Below are 20,590 nucleotides of genomic sequence, written 5' to 3'. Positions count from 1 at the left end.
GACAAAGAGCTGCACGGCCCTTGGTCAGCAGCCCTAAAGGTTACATATAAACCTATGAACACTGATGGAAAGGCAAAGAGCACCCAGCCCAACCAGTCCGCCTCACACAACTGCGACACCCCTTACACCGAAACATTCTACACTCCACCCCAACCGGAGCCATGTGATCTCCGGGGAGAGGCAAAAACCAGATAAAAACCCAGGCCAATCTAGGGAGAAAAAATCTGGGAAAATTCCTCTCCGACCCATCCAGGTGATCGAAACTAGTCCAGTAGATCACCCTGGCTGTATTCTATTCCCTGCAATACTTACCATTATATCTGCACCATCCAACAAAAGGTCATCCAGTCTAATCCCAATTACCAGCTCTAGGTCTGTAACCCTGCAGGTTGCGGTACTTTAAGTGCCCATCCAACCATCTCTTAAAAGTGGTGAGGGTTTCTGCATCCACCACTCTTCCAGGCAGCGAGTTCCAGATCCCCACAACCCTCTGCGTAAAGAAGCCCCCCCCTCTAATCCCCTCTAAACCTTCCACCAACCACCTTAAAACTATGCCCCTCGCAATAGACCCCTCCACCAATAGAAATAGACCCTTATATCCACTATGTCCAGGCCCTTCAATATTTTGTACACCTCAATGAGGTCTCCTCTCAACCTCCTCTGTTCCAATGAGAACAAACCCAGCCTATCCAATCTGTCCTCATAACTAAGATTCTCCATTCCAGGCAGCATCCTAGTAAATCTCCTCTGCACCCTCTCTAGTGCAATCACGTCCTTCCTATAGTACGGTGACCAGAACTGTACGCAGTACTGCAGTTGTGGTCTAACCAAAGTATTATACAATTTAATACTTTCGGTCTCAACCATCACAATGCATTTATTCAAGTTGAAGTGCACTCCTGCTTCCAGTAAAACACACCCTGGTGGCCTAAAAAAAAAACACAGTACAACACACCACACAGGCCCCTATCACGAAGTACCCACAACTAAAAAAAACTCCCCTGCTTGGATCAATAGTGCACCACCGAATCTGTCCAACAGACTGTGCATACGACTTGGTTCTGCACAGAACCTCCCCACTAAACCCCTAAGGCCTGGATGGGACACACGGCACCTCTTCACACTATGCGGTGGTCTAAAGAAGATGTGGGCTGGGATAATGCTCACCAGTTACCCCTTTGGCTTACTCCCTGCTTCTCCCGATGAGGCGTAACTTCCGATTCCATACCAATCTGTGGTTTCCAAGTCCCAGTTTCAAGGTCAGCTTCCCAGTTGAAATAGCGAGGTTGTCTTTGCTTGTAGATGATGGTTTATTCTCTCCGTCCCAGATGGAGTGCTCGGTCCTTGAATGTGTTGAACCTCTCTGCCCATCTGGGGCATGACTACGCAGTTTCCCCACAGTAGGCAATCGGCCTGAATTGAGAGTTCATCCCTGCGCCTGTGAAATGGTTTAAATTCCTCAGGACATGCCCTGTACGTGGCTGCCCAGTCCCCATTCAGGACATATTTCTTGACTAGAGACAATAGCGGGTCTCTATTTATCCAGACTTTAATCTGACGGGCTGTCACGGGTGAGCCTTCGCTTCCGAAAGCTTCAACAGCCTTGACCATCTCAGCAACATGCTCGGTAGCCCCCTCACTGGTGGCTAGTGGGAGCCTGCGGAGTGCATCGGCACAGTTTTCGGTGCCCGGTCTGTGCGAATTGTATAGTCATAGGCTGCTAACGTGAGTGACCACCTCTGTATGCAGGCCGATGCGTTTGCATTTATGGCCTTGTTGTCGGCCAAAAGGGATGTTAGGGATTTGTGATCTGTCTCCAACTCAAATTTCCTGCCAAACAGGTACTGGTGCATTTTCTTTACCACATATACACATGCGAGCGCCTCCTTTTCTACCATCCTGTAGTCCCTTTCTGCCTGGGACAGACTTCTGGAGGCATAAGCTACCGGCTGTAACTGACCCTTGGCATTGACATGCTGCAACACACACCCGACACCATAGGATGACGCATCGCACGTTAACACAAGTTTCTTACATGGGTCATATAGTGTTAACAGATTGTTGGAACATAACAAATTGCGTGCTCTATTAAAAGCCCTTTCCTGGCTGTCCCCCCAGACCCATTCGCGACCTTTGCGTAGGAGCACGTGTAGCGGCTCTAGCAGCGTGCTCAATTTGGGAAGAAAGTTACCAAAATAGTTCAGGAGCCCCAGGAACGAACGCAGCTCCGTCGTGTTACGAGGTCTGGGTGCTCTCTGGATCGCTTCCGTCTTGGACAAAGTAGGGCTGATCCCGTCTGCTGCTACCCTCATCCCCAGGAATTCTACCTCTGGAGCTAGGAAGATGCGCTTCGCCTTTTTCAGTCGCAGCCCTACCCGGGTCCAGTCTGCGTAGCACCTCCTCCAGGTTGTGGAGGTGTTCTTCAGTATCGTAACCCGTGATGAGGATGACGTCCTGAAAAACCACCGTCCCTGGAATCAACTTGAGGAGGCTTTCCATATTTCGTTGGAAGACCGCAGCGGCCAAGCGAATCCCGAATGGACATCTGTTGTACTCAAACAACCCCTTGTGTGTCGTGATGGTGGTCAGCTTCTTTGACTCACTCGCTAGCTCCTGGGTCATGTAAGCTGAGGTCAGGTCCAATTTTGAAAAAAGTTTGCCACCGGATAGCGTCGCAAAGAGGTCCTCCGCTCTCGGTAGCGGGTACTGATCTTGGAGTGACACCCGATTGATGGTGGCCTTGTAATCACCACATATCCTGACCGACCCATCCGCCTTGAGCACCTGCACAATCGGGCTCGCCCAGTCACTGAATTCGACTGGCGAGATGATGCCTTCCCTCAGCAGGCGGTTCAATTCGCCTTCTATCTTTTCCCACATCACGTACGGCACCGCTCTGGCCTTGTCGTGTACTGGCTTGGCATCCGGGTTTATGTGAATCACTACCTTGGCCCTCCTGAAAGTGCCAATGCCGGGTTGAAATAATGAGTCAAATTTGTCCAGGATCTGTGATCATGATACTCGCTCCACAGAGGAAATTGCATTGACATTGCCCCATTTCCAGTTCATGACAGCAAGCCAACTCCTCCCCAGTAGTGCGGGACCGTCCCCCAGGACAACCCAGAGTGGCAACCTGTTCTCCGAATCTTTGTGGGCCACGACTACCGTGCCGCTGCCTAGCACTTGAATGATCTCCTTTGTGTATGTCCGTAGCTGTGTGTCAATCGGCGATAATTTTGGCCTCCTGGCCTTGGATGGCCACAACTTTTCGAACTGTTTAATACCCATCAGGGACTGGCTGGCCCCCGTGTCTAGCTCCATTGATACTGGGATGCCATTGAGGAGCACTTTCATCATTATCGGTGGCGTCCTGGTGTATGAACTGTATACGTGCTCCACATGAACTCGCTGAACTTTAGTTTCCAGCGATTTCCCCTAGCGTTCATTTCTGCAATTTCTGCAGGTATTTTGCTCATCTCTGCAAACTCCGGCTGAGTGTGTGCCTCCACGCCTCCAACATGAACTGTCGTTGGAAACAAAAGGTCCCTTGCCAGTCGATCGTCCCTGACTGCCCCTGTGACTGTCCTTGAGTGTGTCATTAACAGGTGTTGATGGCCCCATTACTGGCCGCATTGTCCCTTGCAATGGCGTGAATCGCCATTCAGCTTGCCATTGTCTCTGTCAAACTCCCCCTCTGGGTTCGACTACATGTTGGGGCATGCCCGATTGCCCTTGTCTGCCTGGAGAACTGTGTGCTGCTGTAACAACGTTGAATCTCTGTCCCAATCATTCCTTAACACAGTATTTCTCGTCTGTTCTGCTAGTGGCCATGCTCGCGTGGTTTAAATCCCAGTTTCTCGTCGCCATTGATACGTCCTTACTATACAGTATAAATGCACACGAGGCCCATGCTTGAGAGAAGGTCAGTCTGTGACCTGTCCTTTATTCCTTAGCACTCAAGTGATGAATGTGGGTGGAGCTTCCCCTTTTATACTTGAGGGTCCAGGTTAGGAGTGTCTCTCACAAGTTCACCACCTTGTGGTCATTGTTCTCACAGTGTACAACTTAGGTCAGATTATACATGGGTTACAATGTTGGTTGAATACATGACACTTACAATTAGCAGAGGGAGGCTTTAATCCAATTGTTAGGGAATCAATGTTCATACTTATAAGTAATTACTCAAGATGATAGGGTTCAAAGGCATTTATTAGCTTTCATAGGAATTAAGCATACAAGGATAACCATTATTAATAATAATTATACATATGCTTAAAAGTACACTTACGATAATACGAATTACCAGATAATTCACCGCGTTACCGTTCTCAAATTCAAGGGGAATGGCTAATCAGGGCTTGTCAGATGCTGAAGAATCTATTTTAATCTCCCACCTTTTAAACATTTATTTCACTCTGGCTACATGAGAATTTGCATGTTTCCACATTACCTCATCCAATTAGCTGCCATAACTCCAGTTTTAACAGAAATCGCTCCCCACGCTTTATCATGGCTCCACCTTGACTGTCACTCAAAGCATTCAACTGGAGACAGTTACAGAGGCCCAATACTTTAGTTATCACCTGACCATATGCATCAACAATATTTTCGGAGGAATTGGCCATCCTAGAATGGCTGGCACCATTAACCTGCCAATTATCTCACAGCTGCAAGACCTATGGAGGTCGATGCAGCTATCTATCAAAAAAAATCTGTTTAAAGCCATTGCTGAACTCTTGCCAGCTACATGTCCCTGTCTTTTTGTTTTTCATTTCACTAGAAATGAAACTGAAACTGACATTCCCAGCCTTCTAACAGAAACTTACTTAACAGGCAAAAGTTAAAAACAAATGATATATCCAGTCTAGGCTGGATTTAAGAACATAAGAAACAGGAGCAGGAGTAGTCCATTCGGCCCTTTGAGCATGCTCCGCCATTCAATAAGATCATGGCTGATCTTTTACCTCAACTCCACTTTCCCGCACTATTTCCCATATCCCTTGATGCCCTTAGTGTCCAAAAATCTGTTGATCTTTGTCTTGAATATATTCAATGACTGAGCAGCCATAGCCCTCTGAGGTAGAAAATTTCAAAGATTCACAACCCTTTGAGTGAAGAAATTTCTCGTCATAGTCCTAAATGTTTGATCCCTTATCCTGAGATTGTGACTCAGTTCTGTGACTAGTAATATCCTCCCTGTATCGACCCTGGCAAGCACCTTCAGAATTTTGTATGTTTTGATGATTCTTCTCATTCTTCTAAACTCTTGGGAATATAGGCCTTATCTACTCAATCTCTCCTCATAGGACAATCCCCTCATCCCAGGAATCAGTCCAGTGAACTTTTGTTGCACTCCCTTTAAGGCATGAATATCCTTCCTTAGGTAAGGAGATCAAAACTGTATACAGTACTCCAGGTGTGGCTTCTCCAAGGCCTCTTATAATTGTAGTAAGCCTTCTTTACTCTTATACTTCAATCCCTTTGCTTTCCTAATTGCTTGCTGTACCTGCATGTTAACTTTCTGTGATTCGTGTACAAGAACGCCCAGAACCCTCTGAATACCAACATTTCCCAGTCTCTCACCATTAAAAAAATATTCTGCTTTTCTATTTTTCATACCAAAGTGGATAACTTCACACTTCTTCACATTATATTCCATCTGCCATGTTCTATCCCACTCTCAAACTGTCTATATCCCTTTGCAGCCTCTTTGGGTCCTCCTCACAGCTTACTTTCCCACCTAACTTTGTATCGTCAGCAAACTTGGATACATTACACACGGTAACCTCATCTAAGTCATTGATATAGATCGTAAATAGCTGAGGCCCAAGCACTGATCCTCGTGGTACCCCACTGGGTTACAGCTTGCCAACCCGAAAATGACCTGTTTATTCCTACTCTTTATTTTCTAGTATTACAAGTGATACTTTCCTCCAATATTTTTATTCATGGCCACAGCAGACAATGCAGATCCTAGATGTAAACTGACTTGCTATGAATTGAAACTTGGATTATATGCATGTTTTGAATGGAATTGTGTAATACATGTCTAACCTTACCCTGTTACCTTGCTATTATACAGCAGGAATTGTCATGTATCTCACACTACTGTACATAACTGTATCTTAACATGCGATACACAAGCTTACCTTACCACCAGGGGTGAACTTGCAGGAGACACTGGATACCTGTTCTACACAGGTATATAAAGACAGGTCTCAGGCAAGTGTGGCATTCGAGAGCTGTGTAATAAAGGCGCAGGTCCTGAGTGACCTTGACTTCAGCATGTGCCTTGTGTGAGTCTGTACTGCAGGGACAGGACTTTACAGGAATGATAAGTGCTAACCTGTACCCTCTCTGTAAAGCTGTGAACAGTACACTGCCAGACTGTGATATTCAGGCTATTTATTTAGAAGTCAGATAATTATGCAGAAATAGAATAATACAGGAAGCTAATGATGGTACGCATGTTTACAAAACAACAGATATAGAATCAGTCCACAAGTGTTTAACTATCTTCTTCAGCAACATATTTCTCACACAATCTAATAAACTACAGGACTAACTAATATATATAAATTAATCAAGGCCATCCATTTACATTTGTCAGAGAATAATGGAGAGTTGCAGCATTTGAGTGCCAAATTACAGTAAAAATCCCAGAATATCATATAATTAAAACGGAATTTGATTTATGCCTTCATCACCTCCAGATTCAGCTATATCAATACAAAAACAAAATACTGCGGATGCTAGAAATCATGCTGGAATTTCTCTCTCCACAGATGCTGCCTGACCTGCTGAGCATTTCCAGCATTTTCTGTTTTTATTTCAGTTCTTGGCTGGCCTCCCATCTTCCACCCTCCATAAACTTGAGCTCATCTCTCCCTCCCTATACCTCCACCACTCCAACTGCCTCTCCTCTTTTAAGACCCTCCTTAAACTTACCTCATTAACCAAGCCTTTAGTCATTCATCCTAATATCTCCTTTTTTGTCTCAGTATCAAATGTTGTTAAATTAAGCTCCTGTGAAACATCTTCCTACGATAAAGGCATTATGCAAGTTGTTGTTACTACTCTTCTGGCCAGCCTCCTTCAACCTCAGTGAACTTCATCTCATCCAGAGCGCTGCTTCTTGTAACCTATCATGCTCGCTTATCACTCCTGTCCTTGGTGACCTATATTGTTTCCTGGTCCTCCAATGCGTGCAAGTTAAAATTCTCATCCCTTCCTAGCCTTGCCTATCTCTGCCTCTATAACCTCCTCCAGCCCTACAACTCCCCTCGAACTCTTCATTCCTTTGATTCTGGCCCCCACTCTTGGCCCCACCATTGGCTGCTACGCCTTCAGCCATCTGGCTGCAAACTGATTTGTGTGTGTGTTAGATCTGGATTTTAATTTTGATGAGAGCCAGCAGCAGATTGGATTTTCGCCTCTTCTGATCCAGGACTTGAGGAAGAGTGTCAATCAGTTTGGAGTTGACAGAAGAGTGTGGTGTTCATCTGTGTGTGAGTGTGTGTGTGTGTGTGTGTGTGTGTGTGTCGGGGGGAAAAAAAGCTAAAAAGGAAGAAGTGCTTAGGGGTGGTGGGAAAAGAAGAAAAATGTTCCATAAATATAAATGATACACTGGAATTCCCTCCCTAAACTTCTTCGCCTCGTCACCTGTCCTCTTTCAAGACCTTACTTAAAACCCACCTCCTTGATCAAGCCTTTGGTCAACCCTGCTATTGTCTCCTTCTTTACATCTATTAAATCCACGTGAAGCACCTTGGGGTGTTTTTCTAAGTTATACTAAGCTGTATAAATGCTAATTGTTGTTGTTGTGTGCGCATACAAGTTGCATTATATTTATTATGAAAACAGAAAATGCCGAAAATGCCTCCCGCAGGTCAGGCAGCACCTGTGGAGAGAGAAACAGAGTTAACATTTCAGGACAACCTTTCGTCAGAACTGGAAAAGTTAGAGATGTAACAGATTTAAAGCTGGTGGGGGAGGGAAGAGGAGAGGGAAGGAATGAACAAAAGGGAAGGTCTGTGATAGATGGAAGGCAGGAGAGATTAAATTACATAAGGGATGATGGGTCAAGGCAAAAGGAGATGGTAATGGACAAGTTAAGAAATAAAAGATGTCTAAATGAGGTGTAAATGGGAATAGCAGAATCATCACCAGCTGCCATGTGAAAAAATAGGGGCAGAGGTTATGGCCTGAAATTGTTGAACTGGATGTTGAGTCCAGAAGGCTGTAAAGTGCCTAATCAAAGAGGTGGTGCTGTTCTTCGAGCTTACGTTGAACTTCATTGGAACAGTGTAGGAGGCCAAGGACGGAGAGGTCAGAGTGGGAGTGGAGCAGAGAATTAAAGTGACAGGTGACCGGAAGCTCGGGGTCACGCTTACGGACTGAACGGAGGTGTTCCGCAAAGTGGTCATCCAATCTGTATTTAGTCTCCCCAATGTAGAGGAGACTGCATTGTGAGCGGTGAATATAGTATACTAAATTGCAAGAAGTACAAGTAAATTGCTGTTTCACCTGGAAGGAGTGTTTGGGACCCTGGACAGTGGGAAGGGAGGAGGTAAAAAGACAAGTGTTGCATCTCCTGTGCTTGCATGGGAAGGTGCCGTGGGAAGTGGAGGGGGTGTTCGGGGTGATTGAGGAGTGGACCAGGGTGTCACGGAGGGAGTGGTCCCTTGGGAATGCTGAAAGGGGAGGGGAAGATGTGTTTGGTGGTGGGATCACGCTGGAGGTGGGGTAAATGGCGGAGGATGATCCATTGAATGTGGAGATTGGTGGGGTGAAAGGTGAGGACGAGGAACCCTATCATTGTTCTAGGAGGGAGGGGAAGGGGTGAGAGCAGAAGTGTGGGATATAGAACGGACATGGTTGAGGGCCATGTCAACCACGGTAGAGCGGAATCCTTGGTTGAGAAAATGGAAGACATATCGGAAGTACTAGTGTGGAAGGTGGCATCATCAGAGTAGATGCGACAGAGACAGAGAATCTGGGAGAATGGAACAGAGTCCTTACAGGAAACGGGGTGGGAAGAAGTGCAGTCCAGGTAGCTGTGGGAGTCAGTGGGCTTGTGGTGGAGCCAGGCGGAGGAGGGTGGTGGTGGAAGGGGATTGGTTGGGCCTCTGTTCAAGGAAAAAGCAGAGTGCCCTCAGGCCGTCCTGGTGGGTGGTGGAGTGGAGGGATTGGACATCCACAGTGAAAAGGAGACGGTTGGGGCTAGGAAATTGGAAACTGTTAAAGTGGCAGAGGGCATCGGTAGAGTCACGGATGTAGGTGGGAAGGGACTGGACTGTGCGGGGTTGGGGAACTATGAGATTGGCGGCCGTGGAGGGAAGATATCCAGAAGAGATGGGGGTCAGTGACAGTCTTGGAAATGATGGCTTGATATTCAGTAGTGGAGTCATGCTCCAAGGGGAGGTAGCAGGAGGTGTCAGAGAATAGAGCTCCGTAAGGTAGAGGTCGGTTCGTCTAAAAACAACAGCCCCACCCTTGACAGCAGGTTTAATGTCAATGTTGGGGTTGGATCTGAGAGAGTGGAGTGCTGCAAGTTCAGAGGGAGGTAGGTTGGAGTGAGTGAGGTGAGCAGAAAAATTGAGACGGCCGATGTCACACCGACAGTTCGCAATGAAAAGATCTAAAGAGGGTAAGAGGCCAGAGGGAGGGGTCCAGGTAGAGCGAGAATTCTGAAAACGGGAGAAAGGGTTAGCAGTGCGGAGGGAAGACTCCTGGCCAAAGAAGTAGGCATGAAGACGAAGGTGACGGAAAAAGAACTCAGTGTCATGCCGAGCTGGAAATTCATTGATGTGGGGGTTTAAGGGGATGAAGCTCAGGCCTTTGCTGAGGACTGATCGTTCGGGGTCAGAGAGGGGAAGGTTAGAGCGGAAAGTGAAAACTCGGCAGGGGGTGAGATTGGAAGAAGGGATGGGGTCAGCGGAAAGTGAAGGGGAAAAAGGTTCTGGAGGGCCGTTGGTGTCCAAGAGTTGTTGAAGCTGAAGTTGACACCTGAAAGGAAGATGAAACGTTTTTGTTAAAGCGCCAGATGAGGCGAACGATGAAATGGAACTGCATACCAGGACAGTTTTGAGATAGAGTGGGTCTGTGCTGATGAAGAGGAAGGTTGAGACCATGCATGTGGTGGCACGTGCCGTTGTGCGTGGATCTCAGGATGCGACGAGAGCAGTGGTTCGAGGAACGCTGAATATCTCAGAGATATCTATAATCCTGGGAGTTACATGAAGGGTGGAATTTCGGTTGGAATAAGTCAGAGCCGGAGACTTTGAATTATGTGTATCTTGTAGGTCACCAATGATTGGCAAAGAATCTCTATCTGAAGTGTTAGCTTCTTTTCGGATGCTGACAGATTAATGTGCATTTCACCATTTTATTTTATATTTTCTAAATTAGCTTTGGGCTATTTTCCTCACCTGGACTAACTGAGAGTCCCCATGCTCTCTATGGGTGGAGAATGCGTCAATCAGAAATGTTCTACCAATGGGAGGGTTGCTTGGGACACGGAAGTTCCGCCCTTCGACATCCGGGTGCTGTGCGTTGGTGCCTCGCTCGCGGGGGTTAATGGCGCGGCTGTGAGGCCCGCTCCCCAATGTTTGAATAGACTTTGGCTCGGGCTTTTCACCGTCCAGGTGGGTCGGACGGATCGGGTTTAATTTGTAATTTACAGTGGTGAGTGCGAGCGGTGTTTTGGGTTGAAATGGATGCAGGCCCCCTGGCTCGAGCTGGAATGCGGCCTAGTTGGGCGCTGGAGGCAGGCGACGGATTGCTTCGATCCCCCCGCCCGCAGTAACCCGCGTCCCCCCGTGCGGCGTGGGCAGCTCAGCAACTCCTTTCTGGCTCTGATCCAGTCGGTGTTTGCAGGGCTGGGGCAGGCTGTGCTGTTATCTCCATCTCGCGTCCGTGAAAGGAAGAGAAAAAGAAAGAAAGGCTTGCATTTGTATAGCGCCTTTCACGACCACCGGACGTCTCGAAGCGCTTTACAGCCAATGACTGTTGTAATGTGGGGGAAACGCGTCACCCAATCTGCGCACAACAAACTCCCGCCCAGACCAGACAATCGCATAGAATCATAGGTTTACAGCTCGGAAGGAGGCCATTTCGGCCCATCGTGTTCATGCCGGCCAACAAGAGGCCATCCAGCCTAATCCCACTTTCCAGCACCGGTTCCATAGACCTACAGGTTATGGCACTTCATGTGCACATCCAAGTACTTTTTAAATGTGGTGAGGGTTTCTGCCTCTACCACCCTTTCAGGCAGTGAGTTCCAGACCCCCACAACCCTCTGCGTGATGAAATTTCCCCTCGAATCCCCTTTAAACCTACTAATTACTTTAAATGTGTGCCCCCTGGTTGTTGACCTATTTGCTAAGGGAAATGGGCCCTTGCTATCCACTATATCTAGGCTCCTCAATTTTATACACCTCAATGAGGTCTCTCCTCCACCTCCTCTGTTCCAATGAAAACAAATCCAGCCTATCTAATCTGACCTCATAGCTTAGATTCTCCAGTCCTGGCAGCAACCTCGTAAATCTCCTCTGTACCCTCTCCAGTGCAGTCACGCCCTTCCTGTAATGCAGTGACCAGAACTGCACGCTGTGGCCTAACCAGTGTTTTGTACAGTTCAAACATAAACCCCCAGCTCTTGTATTCTATGCCTTGGCTAATAAAGGCAAGTATTTTGTACGCCGCCTTAACCACCTGGCCTACTTTCAGAGATCTGTGGACATGCACTCCAAGGTCCCTTTGTTCCTCTACACTTCAGTATCCTACCATTTAATGTGTATTCCCTTTCCTTGTTATCCCTCCCAAAGTGCATTACCTCACACTTCTCTGGATTAAATTCCATTTGCCACTCTTCTGCCCACCTGACCGGTTGTTTAATATCTTCCTGTGGTCTGCAGCTTTCTTCTTCATTATCAACCACACAGCTGATTTTAGTATCATCTGCAAACTTCTTAGTAATACCTCCTATAATCAGGTCTAGATCTTTGATGTATATCACAAAAAGCAAGGGACCTAGTACTGAGCCCTGTGGAACCCCACTGAAAACATCCTTCCAATCGCAAAACCACCCATCAATTATTACCCTTTGCTTCCTGCCTCCGAGCCAATTTTGAATCCAACTTGCTGTTTTTTTCTGTTATGTTGATTGGCCAGGACTTGTTCTTATGACACCGGGGATAACTCCCCTGCTCTTCGAAATAGTGCCATAGGATCTTTTACATCCACCTGAAAGAGCAGGCCTCGATTTAACGTCTCGTCCGAAAGATGGCACCTCCGACAGTGCAGCGGCGGCTCCCTCAGTACTGCACTGGAGTGTCAGCCTAGATTTATCTGCTACCCACTGAGCCACAGCTGGAGTGATGGGGAGAAGTGCTGCTGTTTATGACATTGTCGGGATTTTGTCACTGTGATTAGCAATTCCCTCTTGTCCTTTATTGTTGCACCCTCACAATTCATCCCAGAAGAGCATGACATGATCTAAGCAAAAGTACAGTATTTGCTATTAAACCCACCATTGGTACTGGGAACATGGAACATATTTCTATCCACATATATAATCAGAATAATGTAGTATGATCTGGAATGCACTGTCTGAATGGGTGGTGGAAGCTCATTCCATCATAACTTTCAAAAGGGAATTGGATCTCGACTTAAGAAAAGATTTGCAGAGTTATGGGGAAAAGGCAGGAGAGTGAGACTAATTGGTAGCTCTTTCAGAGAGCTGGCACAGGCACAATGGGCCGACTGGCCTTCCTCTGCTATGTGATTCTATGATTTAGTAATATTTTTAAAGTAGGTTGTAATCCCATTTCAAGTATGTGATATATGAAGTTACATTTATTTTGGAAAGTGGAACCCAAGGAAATTGACAATGTAAGATTGTAACGATCTCCCTAATGTATTGGAAAACCTTCCTGAAATCCTGAACTTAACCGCATCTTTTAAAAGTTGGGAGGTATAGAACAGCAATGCACAAGTACACTGCTGCTCCACTGCCTTCAGCATCCTGAAATTTTACAACCGCTCAGCCCATTTCTGTGCTGGGTCCTTGGGGAGTTTGTGTGTTTGGAGAGAAAGCAGGAAAGGGGTACTGAGGTGAAGGATCAGCCATGATCTTATTGAATGGTGGTGTGGGTCGAATGGCCTACTCCTGCACCTATTTTCTATGTTTCTCTGTTTAAATCGGTGTCTGGTGCCTGGCATGTATATGATTGCAACTCAAAAGGAAACAAAATGAAAACTTTGGTATAATTGCTGTATTTGGAACATTATTATATCAAAGGAAATTTATTTCCAAGAAAAGTAAATGTAAATAAAAATCCTGCAGAAATCTGAAATAACAGAAAATGCTGGAAATACTCAGCATGTCAGGCAGCATATGTGGTGAGAGAAACAGAGTTAACATTTCAATAAATGTAACTTGGGTTTTGTCAGAAATAACTCGCTTTTGGGGGTGCTCAAAAAAACAATGCTAGCTGATGTCTATTAGCTGTACATATTACTGTATGATGTTGAAATGTCATACAAATGCACTATACTTTGGAGTGCAGTCATAGCAGTCATAGCAGCCATTCTGTGCCAAAATGTTACGCAAATAGCAATCAGATGAATGACCACTTCATCCTTTTTGGTGGCATTGATCAAGAGAACTGTTGTCCAGGACAACTAAAAGAACTGTCTGCATCTCTTCACGTGGTGCCAGCGTGCTTGATGTCTACTTCAGCTTAACATCTCACTCAGACAATGCAGCACACTCGGTTCTTCACTTGTGTCAGTTAAGATTACGGACTCCGGTCAAACCTATAATCTTTTGGCTCATGTCAAAATGTAAGCAACTGAGCCAGACTTGGTAACTGGGATACAGCAGTGTAACATGAGAACTATTGATTGTGTCATTCTTTTTGTCGAATATTTTTCAAAACCTGACTTTAATTTGCACATTCAAAAACGATGAAAGATGAGTTTAAAACATATGTTTCAGTGTTAGCACTGAACATATAGGTGTCAAGTTATTTAAAGCTGCCCCTCCATGCACATCTGTAGATATATGTAAAGATAATAGGACTGAACTTTTAGTATAATTGCTGCATTTTTCTGGACAAAAACTACTGTATCAAAGGAAATTTCTTTAAAATATCTACTAAAAATGTAAAATGTTCCAGATCCACAAAGGTCTCCAGTTGCAGATTTTACATGTTGGTTTTCATCCAAATTTGGGTGAAAATGAACCTCTGGAACCACTGTATGCAGATCCATTTACACTTACTAGGAGCCAGTGTAAGTCACATCCATCTCCATGGTGCCACTGATTTGGAATGCATGTCATTACAACCCAAGAAGAGAAATTAACCCAATACTATCTACCTGTGCACATTGCAGCCCATACAGCAGTCATTTCATTACTCCAGTTACCAGCCTCAATGAATTAACATATTTACAAAAGTTATTTTTAAAATTTTTACACAAGCAGGTGTTAAATATACATGGGCAAAATAATGAGGACAATGCAGCGCACTTTGTTCCACACTAGTGTCACCTGTGTTAAATATCACTTATAACATCCCAAATATCTGGGCAGCTCACTTCGATCCGTCTGCAAATTTATTTGGGTAGCTTGTGGAGGAAAAAAAACTTGGAATGAATTGCCTTTTATAGCTTTTGATAGATGTGCTTGTTGAACCTCTATTTTCATTCTCTTTTGGTTCGTCTTTAAAGTGATTGGCACTGCAGTTTGCACTATAACAGGATTTATTTCTCCACAAATGCATCTTTGTATTACTTGTGGTTCTTATGTTAGAACATTGCTTTACATATTTTTACATGTGAAAATATATTTATATTAACTTCACAAATGGATTTGCAGATGTTTAAATAAATTAAATCTATCCTTTCCTCAGAATCAACAAATATGGCAGCATTTCAGTACAGGGGTGCACCCGGGCCCAACCCGGTTCCGGTCCCTGTACCTGATTACATGTCAGAGGAAAAACTACAAGAAAAAGGTAAGCCATTTCTAGATTAATCTGGTCAGTTATGCTACAGAAAGGAATTCATTTATGAATGTAGAAATCATGTACAATTTTGTTTCCTATAATTGAAGTACAGAATGTGTTGACATTTTATTAGGTGTTTTATATGCTGTTGTAAGTGGGGGCCTGGGTGCCAGTTATGTGACAGATATTCTAAGAAATTGTGAAACAACCTAGAAGGTTTACAAGTAAGATCAGACTTTAATGCTGCAGCACTTTGTGTACCATTAATTGAACTTTAAATTGGTCGTCCGCCCATTTCTTGGTGGTATGTCATTTCATACCGCCAGGTACTGCTGGGGCGGAGTGTGTGCGATTTTAGTCACTTTTTTCTTGGCGGTATGCCGAGCGGTATGCGGGCGGTGAGTCCTGTTCACTCGGGAATCCCGAGTTGTGCGCATACGCATGCTGCTGCGTATGTAGGTATTTTTCGATCAATTTCGCGATTTTGGGCGGTATGTCGGCGGTCCGCGGGTGGTATATCCACCAATTTTGGGTCCTAAGCCCTTAAGCACAAGTCGGTGTCAACTAATTTATCTCATGGGCACTGTTTGATTTGTCAAAGGAAGTACAATCAATTCCTGTTAATTCAAAGCTCAGCTTTGCTTGGTGGGGGGGGGGGGGAATTCAATTATCCAGTAGTCCAAATTAAGTAATTTTAATAAAACAACAAAGGGTAGTTTTCATGCAAAGGGTGTTGAGAATCTGAAACTCTCACCCCGAAAAGGTCTTGATTGCTTTGTGAATTGAAATTTTCAAGACTGAGATTGATAGGTTTTGGTTGGGTAAGTGTATCAAGGGATATGGAGCAACGGTGGTTAAATGGAGTTGAATTGAAGAGTAAGCCACTTAAAAAAACATTTGTTGAAGTTCATGTTTTACCTTTAGTGTGATGGAAGGTGAGTTCTTCCATGGATGTATGTCAGGTTAGCTTGAAAATGTGCTTATCGATTCCAAATAGTGATAGCTGATTTGGATAGCAGGTGTAATTTAAGATTCAACTATTACTGATTTCTAGAAATAGACCAGGCAGTTAGCTGTAGGGATAGAATACCAAACTCTCAGCGAGCGAATTGCAAGTCCAAGTGCTGGGCATGGTTACAGGAAGGGTACTTTACATGCAGCAAGAACGGATGCAGATTTCTTCTAGTCCCATAACGATACAATAGATAGCTGCATTTAGGTGCTGCAGCTGGAAAATAGGCACTCGGGTGGTGTATCTGTACGCCAGTTAACGCTGAGCTGGGCTAGGTATCCTTGCTACTTTCAGAAAGTCATTACTAGTGGCTGAGTTTGAGTCATCCATGAGTGGGAAGGATCTTGTTCCTTCCTCTCCTCAGTTGAAGTCAATGAGAGACTAACCCTGCAGCATAGTTAGTTTAACATTTAAAATGATCGATCATTCCTCGGCCCACAAAATGTGTTGTAGCACACTGAGCATGGAAGAACTGGTCAACCTGTCTCCATGTCCCCTGTTGGCCTCAGATAGGCCTGCGGGTGACTGGCAGTAGATTTAAAAGTAAAATTGGGAGATTGGTTTCAGTGGGTTGTTTTGATGTCATTCTCTCAGGACGTGACCATAATGTCCAACTTGCCAGCTTGCCCTCTTAGTTGAAGAGGGAAAATGTAGCTTTGCAATGCAGCATTAAGATACCTTACAGAGAAAAAGCCATATCTTTTTCGATGGCTTGTTGACTCCAGATTTTGACAGTTGCTCATACTCGGACATTACTTGTGATTAGCTGTTGCTTAAGTCATGGAACTTTTTAAAGGAGCTATGATCCTTTTTTGAGGAGATGGTGCTCGGTCATAAACTTTCTAGTACCATCCCATCTCTTCATTTTTCATAGTATTTAACTTTTTTTTCCAGCCAGAAAATGGCAGCAACTTCAAGCTAAGCGGTATGCTGAGAAGAGAAAGTTTGGTTTTGTGGATGCTCAGAAGGAAGATATGCCCCCTGAGCATGTCCGAAAGATCATTCGTGACCATGGTGACATGACAAACCGAAAATTCAGGCACGACAAGAGAGTCTATCTTGGGTAAGAAAATTAGTTACTTGGAGAACAATGGCAGTTTCATATTCATGGTGAAATTTCGCTGGGGGATTCCATGTTTCACGTTTTATTAAATTCCCTTTCTCCTATTTTAAATGAAACATTAACTCAGTTTTGTTTTAAACATTAAGCATTTGAATAATATTCCAGAGCATAATTTTGGGGCTTTTTTTGGTGTTTGGTAGGTTATTATATTATTCTGACCGTCACCCCTTGTCTTGTTGAGCACAAACGTTTACACGGAAGAGGTATAATGTGGGGGGGGGGGTAAAGATCTGAAATCTACACAGACAGAATTGAACATTGCACATGCAATACACAGATATTGCATAACCTGTTTACTATAAAGAGTACAGTCTGAAAGGCGTATCTCAACAGGGGTTATGTTTTGCACTGATGATTTTGGTGTTATTTTTAACTGGCTTGTTGACTTCAGATTTTGACTTGCTCTGTCTAGAACTTGTCATGGAGTCAGTATGTTGGGATGGGAGAGGGATTGAATTAAAGGCTACGATTTGATGGGAGTAAGGTTTGCAGTCTCTTTTAAGCTGCATGTATACGAAAAAAATTTAAAACTTCAAATTGCTACATTTGTGCTTACTGTATTTATGTTTGTAGTAACGGTTTTCTTTAAAAATTACATTGAGGAAGCTCGACATCAAAATAAATTGCAGGCTTACTTGTGACTGAACTTGTATCCTATTTTTAAAAAATTCGTTCATGGGATGTGGGCGTCGCTGGCAAGGCAAGCATTTATTGCCCACCCCTAATTGCCCTTGAGAAGATGGTGGTGAGCCGTCGCCTTGAACCGCTGCAGTCCGTATGGTGAACATACTCCCATTGTGCTGTTAGGGAGGGAGTTCTAGGATTTTGACCCAGCGACGATGAAGGAATGATATATTTCCAAGTCAGAATGGTGTATGACTTGGAGGGGAACGTGGAGGTGGTGGTGTTCCTATATGCCTGCTGCCCTTGACTTTCTAGTTTTAGGAGCTGTTGCGAAGAAGCCTTGGCGAGTTGCTGCAGTGCATCTTGTAGATGGTACACATTGCAGCCACTGTATGCTGGTGATGAAGGGAGTGAGTGTTTAAGATGGTGGATGGGGTGCCAATCAAGCGAGCTGCTTTGTCCTGGATAGTGTCGAGCTGCTTGTGTTGTTGGAGCTGCACTCATCCAGACAAATGGAGAGTATTCCACCATCCCCAGAATGTTGATGGTGGGGGATTCGGCAATGGTAATGCCGTTGAATGTCATGGGGTGGTGGTTAGACTCGCTTGTTGGAGATAGTCATTGCCTGGCACTTGTGTGGCGCGAATGTTACTTGCCACTTATCAGCCCAAGCCTGAATGCCGTCCAGGTCTTGCTGCATGCGGGCATGGACTGCTCCATTATCTGAGGAGTTGTGAATGGCACTGAACACTGTGCAATCATCAGCGAACATCCCCACTTCTGACCTTATGATGGAGGAAAGATCATTAATGAAGCAACCGAAGATGGTTGGGTCTAAGACATGCTGTGAGGAACTTGTGCAGCGATGTCTTGGGGCTGTGATGATTGATCACCAGCTACCACAACCATCTTCCTTTGTGTTATGTATGACTCCAGCCAGTGCAGAGTCCCCCTGATTCCCATTAACTTCAGTTTTGCTAGGGCACCTTGATGTGCCACACGGTCAGATGCTGCCTTGATATCAAGGGCAGTCGCTCTCGCCTCACCTCTGGACTTCAGCTCTTTTGTCCCTGTTTGGACCAAAGCTGTAATGAATGCTGGAGCTGAGTGGTCCTGGCGGAACCCAAACTGGGCATCGGTGAGCAGGTTATTGGTGAGTAAGTGCTGCTTGATGGAAGGTGTGGTCAACACTGCTATCACTTTGCTGATGATTGAGATTAGACCGATGGGGTGGTAATTAGCCGTATTAGATTTGTCCTGCTTTTTGTGGACAGGACATACCTGGGCAGTTTTCCACATTGTCGGATAGATGCCAGTGTTGTAGCTGTACTGGAACAGCTTGGCTAGAGGCGCAGCTAGTTCTGGAGCACAAGTCTTCAGCATAACAGCCGGGATGTTGTCAGGGCCCATAGCTTTTGCTCCATCCAGTGCGTTCAGCCGTTTCTTGATATCACGTGGAGTGAATCAAATTAGCTGAAGACTGGCTTCTGTGATGGTGGGTACCTCAGGAGGAGGCCGATACAGAGTTTATGTCGGCACTTCTGGCTGAAGATCGTTGTAAACGCCTTGTCTTTTGCACTCACGTGCTGGGCTCCGCCATCATTGAGGATGGGGTTATTCATGGAGCCTCCTCCTCCTGTTAGTTGTTTAATGGTCTTCCACCATTCACGATTGGATTTGGCAGGACTACAGAGCTTTAATCTGATCCATTGGTTGTGGGATTGCTTAGCCTTGCTATAGCAAGCTGCTTCTGCTTTTTAGCATGCATGTAGTCCTGTGTTGCAGCTTCCCCAGGTTGGCCCCTAATTTTTAGGTACGCCTGGTGCTGCTCCTGGCATGCTCTTCTACACTCGTCATTGAACCAGGATTGGTCCCCTGGCTTGATGGTAATGGTAGTGTGAGGGATATGCTGGGTTATGAGGTTACAGATTGTGGTGGAATACAATTCTGCTGCTGCTGATGGCCCACAGTGCCTCATGGATGCCCAGTTTTGAGCTGCTAGATCTGTTCTGAATATATTCCATTTAACACTGCGGTAGTGCCACACAACACGATGGATGGTGTCCTCAGTGTGAAGACAGGACTTTGTCTCCACAATGACTGTGCGGTGGTCGCAGTCATGGACTGATGCATCTGAGACAGGTTAGGTAAGTTTTTCCCTCGTGATGGTTCTCTCACCACCTGCTGCAGGCCCAGTGTGGCAGCTATGTCCCCCACCTAGAGTACATTATGTACCCTTGCTACTCTCAGTGCATCTTCCAAGTGGTGCTCAACATGGAGGAGTACTGATTCATCAGCTGAGAGAGGGTAGGTGGTAAACAGCAGGAGGTTTCCTTGCCCATGCTTAATCTGAAGCCATGAGACGTCAATGCCCTGGTGGGTCTGTCCTGCCGGTGGGACAGTATATACCCAGGGATGGTAATGGAGGAGTCTAGGACATTGGCTGAAAGGTATGATTCTGTGAGTATGACTCTTTCAGGCTAGTCTATGGGACAGCTCTCCCAATTTTGGCACAAGTCCCCAGATGTTGGAGAGAAGGACTTTGCAAGATCAACTGGGCTGGTGTGCCGTTGTCGTGTCCAGTGCCGGGTGGTCTATCCGTTTTTTAAATTCTTAAATTGTTTTTCGTAGCGGTTGTGCCCGCAAGATCCTGCAAATCCCCTGGGAGGATAGACACACTAACGTTAGCGTCCTCGATCAGGCCAGCATCGAAGCACTGACCACACTCGACCAGCTCTGTTGGGCGGGCCACATTGTTCGCATGCCTGACACAAGACTCCCAAAGCAAGCGCTCTACTCGTAACGGCAAGCAAGCCC

At 45.4% G+C, this 20,590-nt stretch overlaps 1 protein-coding gene across 1 annotated transcript in view; it reads left to right on the top strand.

Annotated features, from left to right (window-relative positions):
- Positions 1-10,543: 10,543 nt before the first annotated feature.
- The window catches only part of prpf8 (pre-mRNA processing factor 8), a 52,113-nt gene continuing 42,066 nt past the window's right edge, over positions 10,544-20,590 (top strand). Inside the window, exons 1-3 of the mRNA XM_070857156.1 lie at positions 10,544-10,646; positions 14,919-15,023; positions 16,921-17,089. Of these exons, the coding sequence (XP_070713257.1) occupies positions 14,930-15,023; positions 16,921-17,089 (263 nt within the window). The 5' untranslated portion in view covers positions 10,544-10,646; positions 14,919-14,929. The remainder of the gene's footprint in view (positions 10,647-14,918; positions 15,024-16,920; positions 17,090-20,590) is intronic.

Source organism: Pristiophorus japonicus, chromosome 16 (genome assembly GCF_044704955.1).
Source record: "Pristiophorus japonicus isolate sPriJap1 chromosome 16, sPriJap1.hap1, whole genome shotgun sequence".
NCBI lineage: Eukaryota > Metazoa > Chordata > Chondrichthyes > Pristiophoridae > Pristiophorus > Pristiophorus japonicus.
This window is presented reverse-complemented; position numbering and strand designations above follow the sequence as displayed.